Raw genomic sequence first — 16188 nt, 5'->3', positions numbered from 1 at the left:
CCCAATCAGTCTGCCTCAGGCTCAGTTTTCCATCCCAATTTCCAGAAAAATCTTCACATATCCCCTCTTATAAACTCAAAGAAAGCTCTCTCTGTATCCCCCCTTTTCCCTGAAAAGCTCTATCCACATCCTCTTCCCATCTCAACCCATGGAAAGGTCCTCCTGGTTGCATCACTCTCCTAGTCCTGGGGCTTTCCATTTCTCACTGTCCCTAGATCCTCCTAATACTCTTCTTGCATTCTTCCACTCTCCCAATAATTATACTTTTCTCATTATTCATAATCCCCCTCCCAAACTCTCCCTGTGTTCTTTTTGACCCCCTTAGAAATCTGTGGCCACATCATTTTCCCTTCCCCAATTCCTCATGATCCTTTCTGCTCTACGGTCCTTATATATCCTGCCTTACCTGTTATCACTGCTGATTAAGAGATGCAGTATTTAATAAAACATTAACTTCCTATACATGACACTAGTCTCACTGTGTGACCCACAAGGATTCTGTGGACTTTTGAGAGTCCTACCACACAACTGGGCCTGTGCAGAGGAAATTGATGTGCTATTATGAGCTGCCTTCTTGTTATGGTGGCTATGGGGGGTGGGGGTGGGGGTGGGGGGGAGGTTGGTTTATACAGAAACAACAAGAATGAAGGGGATAAGTGCACAGTTTGTTTAGTGATCACCCAGCCTTGGTAACCAGGACTTGATACATCTTTAGTACTACTATGGCTCTTGTAAAATATTTCCACTTCCTATATTTGCAAAAAATGAATATGATCCACAATGGAGATCGCTCTGAGGAAAGGGATGTTACCAGTGGTGTGCCTCAAAGTTCTGTTCTTGGGCTTGCTCTTTTTAACATTTTTATAAGCGATATTGCTGAAGGGTTGTCGTGTAAGATTGCCTCTTTGTGGATGATACCAAAATCTGCAGTAGACACCCAAAATGGTGTGAATAACATGAAGACCTGGTGAAGCTTGAAGAATGGTCTGAAATGTGGCAGTTAAAATTTAATGCTAAGAAATGCAAGGTCATGCATTTGGGCTACAAAAAAACCGAGGGAACGGTACAGTTTAAAGGGTGAAGAACTTATGTGCACAACAGAAGAGCGGGACTTTGGTGTGATCTTAAGGTGGCCAAACAGGTTGAAAAGGTGATGGCGAAAGCTAAAAGGATGTTAGGGTACATAGGGAGGGGTATGGCCAGTAGGAAAAAGGAGGTATTGATGCCCCTGTTTAAGACTTTGGTGAGACCTTATTTAGAATATTGTATACAATTCTGGAGGCTGCATCTTCAAAAAGATATAAAAAGGATGGAGTTGGTCCAGAGGAAGGCTACTAAAATGGTGTGTAGTCTTCATGATGGCATATGGGTAAAGATTTAAATATCTCAATCTGTATACGTTGGAGGAAAGGTGGGAGAGAGAAGATATGATAGAGACGTTTAAATACTTACATAATGTAAATATGCATGACTCGAGTCTCTTTCATTTGATAGGAAGCTCTGGAATGAGAGGGTATAGGATGAAGTTAAGAGGTGATAGGCTCAGAAGGAATCTAAGGAAATACTTTTTTACAGAAAGGGTGGTAGATGCGTGGAACAGTCTCCTGGAAGAGGTGGTGGAGACAGAGACTGTGTCTGAATTCAAGAGGGCCTGGGATTGGTACGTGGGATCTCTCGGAGATAGAAAGAGAGAATGGTTACTGCGGATGGGCAGACTAGATGGGCCATTTGGCCTTTATCTGCCATCATGTTTCTATGACAATGAAACAATAGGAAAAGAATACAAATGTCTGCTGGTACTGTCTTTGTACCAAGCACTATATATAATAATAGACATAGTTTTTCTCAGTCCTTTAAGAGGCTAGTGAAAACTCTACTTTCTTCCAATAAAGTAACCACACCTATGTGAACTTTAACAGCTCATGATGAGAAAGCTCCACAGTATTTTTGGCCCACTGTTTAGACAATGTCTGACTTTTAATTATAAGGAACTGGGACTACGTCATTGACGTCAGTCCATGGATACTTCCCTCTACTAAAACCAAAGAGTGTGACACTGTAAGTTGATGAAAGTCACCTTCTTACATTTTATACTCTTGAAGAATGAGGCTTATGACATCTGGATGATTTAACACTGTACTGCACAAATATTTTTTACTCTGAGGTCTTTTCCCTCCAGTTTATGAATATTTTGTGATTTATTGCACATAGTCTTTAGTTTTAGTAGAGAGAAGTACTGTATGTGTGTTTAAAGGTTTTCTGACCTAGATAAGTTGTTATTGACGTCAGTGCCATGATACCATTAACACACCTTACAGTGACACACTGCTGGCTTTTAGGGGTAAAAGTAGGCAAGAGTTTGTGAAAAGTTTAACATGGGACTGTTTCCTGATTACTTCATAAAGCCCCCCCCCCCCACTTTTACAAAACCGTAGTGTGGTTTTTAGCGCTGGCTGCGGTGGTAACAGCTCTTCATAGAAATTCTAAGAGCGTCAGAGCTCTTACCATTGAGACTAGCACTAAAAACCATGCTATGATTCTGTAAAAGGGAGGGGGGGGGGTACGGGGGAGTATATTAAAGTCTTGCTCTTGAGTTCATCAACTAGATATTTAAATAAATTGAGCATTATCAAGAGTCATCAAGCGCTGCTCTTAATAGTTCCACTTTTTAGTACAGATTATTCTTTGTAAACGCACAAAATATTTCATACCTGAGAACTTTTTAATCTTTTTTTTTGAAAGCTAACAGGTCAGCTTTTGTTTGTTTTCTAAAACATAGATTCCTATCTGATTAGTTTTATCTTTGGTATACATCTACATTCCCATCTACTTATCAATCTAAAATGGCTTACTCTCTATAATTACCCTTACCTCTAATTTTAGCATAGAGATTAGTTCAAAATAATAAGATAACCCATCTGTGTTATAAGTGTGTTTTGAGATCTAATTGACTAAACAATGGCTTATTGTATGTAAGTCTTTAAAATGGCCCATATCCATCTCCACGTGCGGTAACAGCAAAGGCAGGGTAGGCCTCGTAAGTTGCATAAGCTGCTATATCTTGCCCCAATGTCACAGCTTGTTTCAGTTGAGTAGCTGTCACACCTGCAGCCGCATTTGTAATGGCATAGCCTGTAGGACAGGGTTGGAAAGAGAAACATTGATAAAGCATCAGCACCAGCATATCTTGTCATATGATTCAACCTCTTCTAAACCATAATATATATATTGAGGAGGTCAGTTTTGAAGACTTGCAAAGCATTTGCATATATAGGTAGCTTAATAATAATAATAATTTTATTTTTTTCTATACCGCCATAATATTGCGACTTCTAGACGGTTCACAGTGAAGAGAGCTGTACAATCAGCGAATTACAGTGTTCAAATAGGAAAGATGTCACTGAGCAGTCATTGATTACAGAGTACAAATTAGTAAATGCCAGTTTTTTAATGCCACTATTTACATATGCAATTTTTGCAGGATGCACAGATTCAAAGGGGCTTCTTCTGGAAAGTCCAAACAATTATGCATGTGTTCCCAATTTATGTGTAAATACATTTTTTTTTTTAAAGTTCCCTGTCAGCTTTTACACCTTCTATGAGGCACATGTAAGTGACAGTATACTTTTCCCTCCATATTTGCGGGGTTAGGGGCAGAGCCAACCCGCAAATATGGAAAAATCGTGAATAACTTTTAGGGCTGACGCTGACCCACCCTTGCCTCCTGGACCTCTCTATACCTTACCTGGTGGTCTAGGAGTGAAGTGGGTCTGGAGCGATCTTCCTACGCTCCTGCCCCCCGCAGAGCTGTCAACAAAAATGGCTGCTGTGAGTTACCATGGTCTCACGAGACTACATTGGGAACTCATGACAGCCATCTTTGTTGATGGCTCTGCAGGGACAGGAGCGTAGGAAGATCACTCCTGTCCCGCTTCACCGCTATTCCACCAGGTACGGCGTGGAGAGGTCCAGGAGGCGGGGATGGGTCAGGGTTTAGAAACTCATGAATAACTGAAGTTGCAAATCTTAAACATGAGAATATGGCGGGAGAAGTGTAATATGCTTATTTTGGCCAAGGCTTTACCAGAGTGATTGAGTGGGAAATTGTGCTTGACCATACCTGTAAAATGTGGAAAATTGCCTTAGAGCATGGTTCTTAAAGGGAAAGGGACTTGGGAGTTCTGATTGACAAGTCGATGAAGCCGTCCAATCAATGTGCGGCGGCGGCAAAAAGGGCGAACAGAATGCTAGGAATGATAAAGAAGGGGATCATGAACAGATTGGAGAAGGTTATCATGCCGCTGTACCGGGCCATGGTGTGCCCTCACCTGGAGTACTGTGTACAGCACTGGTTGCCGTACATGAAGAAGGACACAGCACTACTCGAAAGGGTCCAGAGAAGAGCGACTAAGATGGTTAAGGGGTTGGAGGAGCTGCCGTACAGCGAAAGATTAGAGAAACTGGGTCTCTTCTCCCTCGAACAGAGGAGATTGAGAGGGGACATGATTGAAACATTCGAGGTACTGAAGGGGATAGACTTAGTAGATAAGGACAGGTTGTTCACCATCTCCAAGGTAGGGAGAATAAGAGGGCACTCTCTAAAGTTGAAAGGGGATAGATTCCGTACAAACGTAAGGAAGTTCTTCATCACCCAGAGAGTGGTAGAAAACTGGAACGCTCTCCTGGAGTCTGTCATAGGGGAAAACACCCTCCAGGGATTCAAGATAAAGTTAGACAAGTGTCTGCTGAACAAGGACATACGCTGGTAGGGCTAGTCTCAGTTAGGGCGCTGGTCTTTGACCAAAGGGCTGCCATGTGAGCGGACTGCTGGGCATGATGGATCACTGGTCTGACCCAGCAGCGGCATTTCTTATGTTCTTATGGGTGTTTTACTGTAAGGGCTGGTACATACATGTGTAAGTATCAAAACATTGGCATGCACATGTGTAAGTGCAGAGCTTGCACATACAGGGTAATTTTATAGTCAAGTTTGTGCATGTATAATGACTCTTACAAAATAGCACCAGGCCTAAAACTATACACAATTTTATACAAATTGGGATTTTCTTTTTCAGTTTTAAGGGAAGTCAGTTTTGGGAGGGAGGGGTAGATTTTTGAACATAATTCAATTGCTTTATCTGGACCGAATGGCAGTTTTGTTAGTCAGTGGAGCAGTATCTGAGTATTTCCTTCTGGCCAGAGACACCCATTAGGGTACCCTCTTTCACTGCTTTATATTGTATTTGGAGCCACTCCTTCACTCGCTAAGGCATAATGAGGCTATTGCAGACCTCACATTTAGAAGAGAGTCTATCAGGGGTATGGTACTTGTGGATGACATATTGATATTAACCCAGCCCTAGTTATCTTGACCTTGGGCACTAGATAAGGTTGAGAATTTTGGGACAGTGGCTGGGTTGAAAATGAATGAACACGTTGGAAGCTATGGCCTTGGAAGGATCTCAGCCAAATGACTAGGGCATTGAGATGGGTGGATGCCCAACTGCATTAGTTGGAAATATATCTTATTACTAAGAAAGAAGTTCTCTATGGTGTTAATATCAATAGAATGCTTAATAAGTCAGTTGATACTCTCCAGCTTTGGGTTGGGTTACTACTTACTACCAATATATAAAATGGCAGTGTTCCCACTTATTACCATTATATAAAATGTTACCACTTATTATTATTATGTCAGTTGATACTCTCTAGCTTTGGGTTGGGTTACCACTTATTACCATTATATAAAATGGTAGTGCTCCCACAAGATAGCACTATGTTCTTCAGGTAATGTCCATGGTTTGCATAGATTTAATATGCTGCATTGTATAGGGTCCACTATAAATGCGCCTGTTTAGCTTTCAAAATCCTACATGTTATCCTCCATCCTCTTATCCCTCTTTCTTGGAATTCCTCAAACTCTAATACCACCAGATCCTCCCACAAATTAAAACTATCCTTCCCCTCGCTAAAAGGCATATCCCACACAGGAAAGCTAGGGACCTCCCTCCACTTCAAAATCACTGAGCTCTTCCCTCCCCTCTTCGGAACTTGAGCTCCCTCCAAGTTTTCCGCAAACATTTGAAAACCTGGCTTTTCACAAAAAAATGTAAATCTCCCTCCAATTTAGGAATCAAGGAAACTCTTATAATCTTCTTCACTCTTCTATCTCTAACCCTCTGTTGTAGTTCCTTCCTATTTCTTCCACTGTAAACCGCGCCGAGCTCTACGAACATGGAGATGATGCGGTATACAAACCTAAGGATTAGATTAGATATAAAGCCCTGGATATCTTTAATTCCAGTTATTGTATCCAGGTAGAAAAGTGGGGCTTTCCCTTGACATATACTGAATTGGCATACAGGATTTGCCTTTTACACCCCAAGTCCGTTAGAACAACAGCTAGTGCAGCCTATGAATTTAGCCTTGTATTGCATGCAGTGGGGGCATGATTAGGTACTTTATTAGTTCATCATAGCTTAATATGCTCCTTGCACCAAATGTATTTAGTTGATGCATTTTTGTTCGCATCTTCGGAATGTGTATCACAAAGTCTTTCTTTCTTTGCTTGTCCTTCGGTGAAAGGTTACTCACACAAAACATATGTTAGCAGGCAACTTGCTTACCAAGCAGCTCTTTGGGACCCTGAATTCCACCCCCTGCTTGTTAATTCTATTGCTTATATGCACTTTAGAAGGTTATTAAAAACTGAATTGAAAATTATGTAATTTCGCTGATATTGGTCAGTTTTTAATTTTTGTATATCGCATTGAGTTGAAAGGTACTGTGATTCAGAAATGCATTTTTATGTATGTTATGTTGTATAGGAAATTAAAACTAAGTTATTGGGTTACTACTCTGTTCCACAAACAGGAAATGTGGATTTTGTTCTATGACTGGATATGGGAGGGGTATGTTATTGGTTGGTATAAGGAATGCTCATAGTGAGACATGTAATAACTGAAGAAAGGGTTTGTAAATTTGAAGTTGAGATAGCTCAGAGAGAGAGTGACTCGGGTGGGGGGAGGGGGAACTTTCTTATTTCCAAATTACACATGATGTCAGTTCAGTGGGCAAAAATAACTTGATTTTGGAAATATTTCATGACATTTTATTTTTTAGAATGAAAAAGGCATGCTAGACTCACTCTGCCAATATTCAAAATGAGTTAACCGGCCAGAAATGGTCGCTGACTGGTTAACTCACTTGGATGTGGCAATCTGGTCATTTTCAGAGACACTTACCTGGTCATTTTCATTGAAAATGACTGGTTAGCATTGAACTTAAAGCTAGGGATATTCTGGGAGTGTTTTTATATAGTTCACTACTCTGAGGGATCTGTTCTAGGTCCAACTGTAATATTTTTCTTATGCCTCTCATTTGTCTACTGAACTAGGGGAAGAGTCCAATTAGGTCCTGATATTCAGCCACTTTAGCACATGAATAGGATCGCATAAGTAGCTGTCCTATTTTTATATGCTAACCATGGCTGGTTAAGTCTAAATATTAACTTAACTGGTCATTTGCTAGCTGGCTTAAAAAACAAACAAACCGGAAATACAATGCCAAAGCCCAAGCAGGGCCTGGAATTGAATTAATGGTTTTAACACCAGTGGCAGACTAAGTGTTTGTCCAAGTGGTCTAACTCCCTGTAGAATCTGACGGCCCTGAGCTTCTAATTAGCCATCTAGGTGTCACTCACTGCAACTCCTTCTTCTCTTGGTAAGCAGAGGCTCTATAAACATTGCCTTTGCAACATCCCCATTCTTGGACAACACCAGGAGTCAGTCATCCACTAAGCACCATTTATAGAATCGCACTGGTAGGCATTGAATCTATAGGCGCACTGCCATTTAGGCCAGGGTTTTCTTGGCCTAAATGAATGCACCTAAGTCAAACCACGCCCAAATTCTGCCCTGAATCTGTCCCAAATCCACCCCTAACCACGCCTACTTGCTGGTAGGTGCCTCAGAGTAGATGCCTACCTCGAAGACTGACCAAGAAGCCTTCTACATGGAAATTGATGTAGAGAACATCTGAGTCCTAGAAGGCACTGTTATTATCCCAAAGATAAATCCAAGGCAGTGGCATATAACAGGTCTCCAGTGCTCAGTGTTTACATTAATGCCTCACACAATATACAATTTCACATAGGCTTTGTGCTTTTGGGTTTTGACTTTCCAGCTCCTCCTTTTCCAGTGCATCCCTCAGGTTGGTGCCTCCTGACTCCCCTGGTTGGTACACCATTGATCAAACGTTCTCAGTAAATTCCTTTAAAATTTAATTTTACATAATTTGCTTATTTTAATTTTAAAAATTTTGAGGTTTTTTGCTTCCTATGCATTAAGGCCATACAAATGCCTCTGGCTATAATTAAAACAAATAGTGTCCTTATAAAGTAGGCAAAATGTTAGGCTTCTTCTTTCAACAATGCAAATAAACAAAGAAAACAATGGCAAAAGGAATATGTCTGATCTAATCTACCCAGTTTATTTCTTGATGCTGTAGACCCCCCTCTTATTGCTGATTTTGCCATCAAGGTAGGACCATGCTCATTGTACATCCTCTACTCATATAATCCTGTACTAAATAATGTGTAATGGGGATCATTTCATTTGCCCAAGATACACAGGCCATAGCCAATTTTTTAAAAATATATTAATGACAAATTTTTGGTCATGAATTTTTGAAAGTACTAAATTTGGTTAAATAAAGCCTTTACTTAAGTTTAATTCTGTTAAGGGTAGGGTTACCAGAGGTCCAGGAAAACCCAGACATGTCCTCTTTTTAGAGGACTGTCCTGGTGCCTGGAGGGATTTCCAAAACCTTGCAGTTTGTTCAGGTTTTGGAAGTCCCCGAGTTCGGAGGCCAGCTGCGCATGCACGTACGTATGTCGATATGATGACATCATATGCATTCACACCTGCATGTGACATCATCATGTCGATGTCTGCGCATGTGCAGAGGGCCTCCAGACATGGCCCTGAGCTTAGAGAAGGAGACCAGAGGTTTGTGTGGGGGCAGGGCTGGGTAGAATGGGGCAGGGCCAGGTGACCTCTTTTTTTAAGAGGAAATCTGGCAAACCTAGTTAAGAGTAAGTATAAATGTTAAACCCATTCATCAAAAGATTTCCTTAAGGATCCATGACCGTCACATACCTGTAAAGGCAGGTGCAGTAGGAGGCTCTGTACCCTCTACAGGAATGCCCTGAAGAGTCTGAAGAGTGTATTCTGCTGCATATGTTTTGGCCTCATCAGTGGTAGCACATAGTTTTGGAGGTGTAAAAGGATGACTGTGAACAAAAATAGACATTTCTTTTATATCAGCACTGAAATTTTGATAATAAACATATCTCACTTGCTTGGAAAAACATGAGATTGCTATTTTTGGTTGACTAGGGGTTCCTTTTACAAAGCTACAAATGGTGACATTTTTCTTTTTTGGTTTACCTGAGCTGGACTGTTTGTGGGGACAATGTCAAGGTTTCCAAACCCCAATTGTTTGGACTTTTTATGGGGTGGGGCACTAGTTTGTGTCCTGAAGAAAAGGACTGTGGTTTTTTTCTCCTCTCTCCTTATGATTTGTACACTGCTGTTTGCTGGCTGCAAGAGTTTCTGTTTTTACCTTGCAGTGAGGATTGTGTAAGGAGCTGAGTCTTGCCTTGATGATGGAGAGGTTTGCCACTATCTGGGTGGGCATTTTAGAGCTGATTACTGAGCTGCAACTTAAAGCAAACCTTAGGCAATTCACTCGGCCCCAGCACTGGTTTTCTTTTCCCTAGCTGTAGGCTTCTGTGTGTTCAGGTAGTTTTGGAGGGCCTGGACTACTAAAGCATATAAGGACTTACCTGGAGTCTGCATTAGGTAGGCTTGGTGCAAAGAACTCTAAAAACTGTTTAGAAAAGTAAAGTTTTTCTTTTTGCAGGAAAATCCTGAGAGCTTCACAGGATTTTTCCTTATTGTTTGTTTTGCTACATCTGAGTGCATTGAAGTGCTTTGGTCACATTCTGACATTAAAACCCTATTGGATTGCTTGCAGTGAGAACTTTATGGTTTGTGTTTTGTTTGTTTTATAACCTGCAAGGCTAACTCCCTTTTGAGTAGCACGCCTGAGTTCAGTGCTTGCTGTGGCCACCCGGGGCACTGTTGTCCTGTTCCTGGGAACCCCGGTGGCTACAAGGTGCCCCCATCCCCCCACAAAGATGGTGCCTGGGGCGAAACTCCCCCTACACTTTACTACGCCACTAGCTGCAATACCGATCAGTGGTACATTGAATGCAAAGAAGTCCACTCTATTCCCATGGGCTTCTTTACATTCAGCATGCTAGTACTCTGTAGTGCAGCTTTGTAAGAGGAGCACTATATATATTAGCAGGTCCATTCAAGATTGGCTAATGCAACATTTCTTATCTTCATCTAAATGCTGTACTGAGTGTACACCATTTAATTATTTATTTATTTTTAGCATTTATATACCACTTATAGCCTAAATGGTTTACATTCAAGTACTGAATCTGTCTTGGTATGGCTCATAATCTGACTAATGTACCTGAGACAATAGAGTGTTAAGTGACTTGCTCAGGGTCACAAAGAGCAGCGCTGAGCTTGAACTTACAGTCTCAGGGCACTGAGGCTGCAGCCCTAACCGCTAGGCCACTTCTCCACTTGCTCTGTCACACTTGCCTTCTCTTTACCTGGATACGCAGGAACCAGAATATCGAAAGGTATAAGGAGTTTTCATTCGTAGTTTCATAGGTACTTTTATTCACAATGGCCTGGATTCTATAACCAGAAAAAACAAGGAAGGCAACCAAGTCACATCAGGGTCTGTGAGGGGGAAGCTCAAAGTGTCTAACTTGGCTCACAACTTACAAACCAAATATAATATAATATGTCAAAGAACATGTCACATTATATGATGCTATAGGGCGCTCTCAGTGTGAACCCTCAGTGATAGGAGCTCAGCTCCGACACTTCACTTCTGGGTCAAGGCCATAAGCCTCCACCCGCACACCATCATCGAGCGCCCTGTGTGTGCAGAAATCAAACCAATCAACAATCAAAGTGAGTAAATGAAACTCAACACAAACAACCTGAGCGACCCCCACACAAACCCTGCCAGCCAAACCCCCTCAAAAAACTCACACAAAATCACAAACAAAGTCAAAAACCATACCAAAAAGTGAAAATCATATCCAAAAGAAACAATACTTATCCAAAACTGTCACACAATGGAAAAACCGCGCCAGAAGGAAAGGTTCAACCGCGCTGGTTTCGGGAGGAGCCCTTCTTCAGGAACCTGACCTCCAACAGAACACAAGCAGAGAGGAAGGCTGGAGGGCTCCTATCACTGAGGGTTCACACTGAGAGCGCCCTATAGCATCATATAATGTGACATGTTCTTTGACATATTACATTATATTTGGTTTGTAAGTTGTGAGCCAAGTTAGACACTTTGAGCTTCCCCCTCACAGACCCTGATGTGACTTGGTTGCCTTCCTTGTTTTTTCTAGTTTAGGATTGTTTGGCAAATTAGGAGTGTGTTGTTGTGGATTAAATAACTGGCACGGTGTCAATCACGCGACAGTGCTGAGTACAGAATCGCATCTCTGGCAGAGGTGGGCACCAGAAATGTGGCCTACATTTCTGGCACCTACCTATGACATGAATCACACTTATGGAGGTGCTTTAGGCTGCCTAATGCCACTTCTGGCATTAGCCATGCTCTTGGTGGCATTCAACGACCTAAAGTGCCTCCTTAGGTGTGATTCTGGCACCATAAAACTCAGTTAAAAACCTTGTTTGAACATAATTTTTTACTGAGTTTGGGTGCATACTGGCACCTAAAAAAAACAGCTCCTGTTCAAGAATCCAGGCCAATAGGCCCAATATGTGAGAGAAAGAAACTCTGTGTTGCTTGTTGCAGACATGAGTGGGAAGGGAGAAAGACAGTTGACTGCTTGAGAGAGATAAGATGGTAAATGGCTTTCTGCAGCATATGCAGGGAATAACATCAGTGGAACTAAATTTTGGGTGGGAATGGGTGGGACAGAGAATGTAAGTAAAGAGAGAGACCATATAAGGGTAAAATAAAATAAGAGACAGGGTCATTCTGGGAGGGGAAGAATTGGAGTAGTGGGAGATATAAATAGGGGAGGAGAGAACGGATGTTTAGGAGAAAGATGATAGGATGCGAGTCACCCCTACCCTAACCAATGGACACGTGGACAGGAGGGGTTAGAATGGGAAAATAAACTATATAATATGAAGGAAAAACATGCTGGGGTGTGCCTACTTGTTAGACACCCAGGGGCTCATAATAATAATAATAAAAAAAAACAACAACCATCTAAAAAGTGGCCTAAATTGGTACTTGGATGATCAAAAAGCCAGATAAATGCCTAGAGTGAAAAGAGGTATTTTTAGAGGAGGGGAAAAGGTGGGAGGTGGGTGGGAGGTAGGCCGACCTAGACTTAGCTGTACAGCAGGTATAACCAAAAGTTTTAACAGGTTGCCTAGTCGGCACTTATACATTTTGACTTAGACCAAGTCAAAACAGGTATAAGTGCCGAAAAGGGGCTGCTGAGCTGATCGCGGCTGCCGTGCCCACCCCCCACTGCAATGATTACAGCAGGAGAGATGCCTCATCTCCCTTGCCGCGATCCTCCCCCCGAAGTGCCGCGGGCGACCCCCCCACCCCTTAATCCGATACGGGCAGGAGGGATTCCAGGCCCTCCTGCCCACGACTCATCCCACAACCCCACAACCACCCCCAGAACCCCCGATCGACCCCCCCAATCTGCGACCCCGTAACACGTCACCCCCAACACCCCTCTTACCTAAAATCAGTTGGGTGGATGGATGGATTCCAACTGCCGTCCGCCCGGCAGTCCCACCATTCATCCTGAGGCCCTGCCCACAGAGGGGGCTTAGGCGACTGGGCCAACCAGAATTTAGCCAACCAGAATTGGCCCAGTTGCCTTAGGCCCCTCCTGTGGGTGGGGCCTTAGGCACATGGGCTGGGTTGGTCCCCTGTGCCTAAGGCCCCGCCCACAGGAGGGCCTAAGGCAACTGGGCCAATTCATAAAAATATCTGAGGACCCAATTCATAATTCACCTTTCTTTTCAAATAATGAATTCAGAACTATGTTAGCAAAAATGATTTTACAGATAAATATACCAATATTTATTAAAATATGTGCTTGGGAGTGGTCCTTTGGTTAAGTGATGATACTATGCATTGCAATGGGGAAGACCTGGGTTTGATTCCTAGACTCGGCTTTCATTCCCTAGGCTGCTGGATCTGAATAGACAGAATTCATCACCCAGGAATGGAGTAAGTCAAAGCCACCGTGGAATAGTGACACCTACTGGCTAGAACTAGGATGCAGGGAAATCGGGTTCTGGAAAGCATTGCAGTCTATGATTGTCAGCTGAGGGCTGTGACTGCAATGGCTGAGCTAAGGAAGGTTATAAAATAGGGGAACTATTTTGGATAATTAAAAATGAAAACTCATGGCATTGTTACCTAAAATATGCTGGTTCTGACTGAGCTGGAGGAGCAGGAGGAAACTGCTTAGCTAAATATGTCTATATAGCTATACAGGAATACTACTGTAAGATGGTAGATATTTTTTTATTTGAAAACATTTGTGATTGATTTTCAGTAATGTACTGCAGATTTTGCCCTAACATATCATTTCTGGTTAACAAGCTGGAAGAATTCACACAAAAAGCTTGAAGATTTCTCTAATAAAAGATAAAGACCTGAATTTCCATGGAAATAGATGAGGAAGAAATCTACAGTATCTTATTCACAGATGCTTTGGATAAATTGACATATCTGTAATGTAGGATTATTTCATAAAGTCAAACAGTTACATACATAGTGGGATTCTGGCTGGTGAGAGCTGGGATAGTGATTTTGTATAGAAATAGCTGTCGTTGGTCTTGACCAATGGCAGAGTGAAGCTGGTACACAGGTTGTCCCCAGTTATTTTTCTGACAGATGTCTTCTAAGACCTTAAAAGGAAAAAAAGTGAATTATTCCATTTAGCGTTGTATTTGTTATTGTTTTAACCTGCTGATGACTTTAACTTCTGACAATGAGCGCGTGAGACTAGTGTCAAGTGAATGATTTAATCTAACTTTGTCTTTAACCATCAACAGATATTTAAATTTCATCGAAAATGATCATTCAGTTGCCAACTTTATGCTTATTGTACCTCCACTGATTACACTTATTTTACTTCCAGAATACTGCAATCTTTGTATCTTTTATTGTAGCTGATATGACCAAATTTCTTACCTGTAGCAGGTGTTCTTCATGGACATCAGGGTACAAGTCCTCACAACATAGGTAATGTCACCGATGGAGCCGAGCACAGAAAATGCTACTTGAGCTTAGAGGATCTAGAAACTTTTGAGTAGGTTTACTGCTTCTGGACTACTGCTGTGACGGTGCACACCGACAGAAGATCCTACCATATCAAGGTAGAGATGCAAAGAAAACAGAGAAGGCGACAAGTGGTGCTCAATATTTATATTGTAGTCAAGACTCGACATGTATGTGTTTCAGCTAGAGGGCCTGCCTCAGGAGTCCTGATCTTCAGTCGCAGTTTAACTCCTCCTGGCCAGGCTGCTTTACTGTGCTGTGGGTCTTTTGAGACAGACGCTACATTAAGAGGGAGGGAAGCTTGAAGTGAGAGCAAGATTCAAGTTTTATAATAATTTGTTATACTGCCTATAGTAACTTCTAGGCAGTTTACAATAATAAAATTGTAAAAAAATTGAAAACGAACATTAAGACTTGCAGGACGGACAAACAGACAGAACATTGCTTGCGTCACATACATTTGATTACTACTGCAATTCTCTTTACCATGGTAAAACTCAAAAAGAAATCCGTAGATTACAACTGATCCAAAATACCACAATGAAGCTCATAAGGCCAAAAAATATGATCACGTTACTCCACTTTTTCGAGTTGTTACACTGGTTACCAGTCTCTCACCGAACTACATATAAAATTCTCCTTCTAACTTTTAAAATCAAGACCTCTCACCTCCCTATCTTTCTAGATAAATATCTCATTCCACATACCCCTCCCAGGGTCCTTAGATCTACGAATCAAAACTTATTGACAGTACCTTCAATCAAGGACCTATATTATACTAGAAATTCCATTATCTCAGTAATTGCACCCTCGCTCTGGAATGCAATGCCATTTTATCTTCGCAATGAAAATTCCCTAAATAAATTTAAAACAAATTTCCAAACATTTCTCTTTAAAGATGCCTACCAATAAGTGTGTGTGTGTGTGGGGGGGGGGGGAGAACTTAAGAAATGACATCCCTGTTTCCCTCTCGTTACTCCCCATCCCTCTACCCTTCCTTTTATTTTTATTTATCATTGTAATTAAAATTTCCCTATACCCCAAAACCTCTCGTTTCTAATCAGTCCTAATTCGTCATAGTTTTAGGTTTACCCTGTTTTTATTTTATCTCACCTAATTCAAAAATTATATTAGACCTTTCTAATTTTTAATATTGGAAACCGCCCAGATACATGTGATGGTCATTATATCAAGCCATGAATAAACTTGAAACTATTTCTGAATAGGAGAGGAAGACATTTAAGGTTAATGCACTAGGGAAGGGGAAGATTTCATTTGTGTTGAAGAGATGGAGATGAAATGATGCTTATATATCGAAATGATGCATATAAATCGAACGCATCCTTGAATAGAAAGGTCTTCAGATTTGATTTAAATCTGTCCATAGAAGATTCTTCACAGAGATGGGAAGGCATTGAGTTCCATAATTGTGCGGCTGTAACTGAAAATATGAAGGAACGTGTAGTATCATAAATTATTTGTTGTGGTGAGGATGTTACTAAAAGATTCTGATTTTGCGATCTAAGTGTTCTTGAAGGTGTATATGGGATTAGCAATCTGTTAATAAATTCTGTCTGTTTGGAGATCTTTGCCTTAAAGGCTAATAATAGGATTTTATAGATTATTCTATAGGAGACAGGTAACCAGTAAGATTTTATTAGTTGTGGGGTTACATGGTCATATTTTTTTGATTTTGTTAGAAGTTTTATTGTCGTGTTTTGTATTATTTGTAGTCTTCTTAATTCCTTTTGGGTTATCTATCATAATAAAACCCTTAGCACGCATGCACACTTC

At 41.3% G+C, this 16188-nt stretch overlaps 1 protein-coding gene across 2 annotated transcripts in view; it reads right to left on the bottom strand.

The window, feature by feature from the left end:
* Window positions 1–1655: 1655 nt before the first annotated feature.
* A1CF (APOBEC1 complementation factor) overlaps window positions 1656–16188 on the bottom strand; it is a 100523-nt gene continuing 85990 nt past the window's right edge. For both annotated transcript variants that reach the window (XM_033943518.1, XM_033943519.1), the window contains exons 10-12: window positions 13885–14021; window positions 9159–9292; window positions 1656–3132 (exon numbers count right to left, since the gene is read on the bottom strand). In XM_033943518.1, the coding sequence (XP_033799409.1) occupies window positions 2981–3132; window positions 9159–9292; window positions 13885–14021 (423 nt within the window). In that variant the 3' untranslated portion in view covers window positions 1656–2980. The remainder of the gene's footprint in view (window positions 3133–9158; window positions 9293–13884; window positions 14022–16188) is intronic.

Source organism: Geotrypetes seraphini, chromosome 4 (genome assembly GCF_902459505.1).
Source record: "Geotrypetes seraphini chromosome 4, aGeoSer1.1, whole genome shotgun sequence".
Classification (NCBI taxonomy): Eukaryota; Metazoa; Chordata; class Amphibia; order Gymnophiona; family Dermophiidae; genus Geotrypetes; species Geotrypetes seraphini.
Note: the sequence above shows the minus strand (reverse complement) of the source record. Positions and strands in the feature narration are given on the sequence as shown.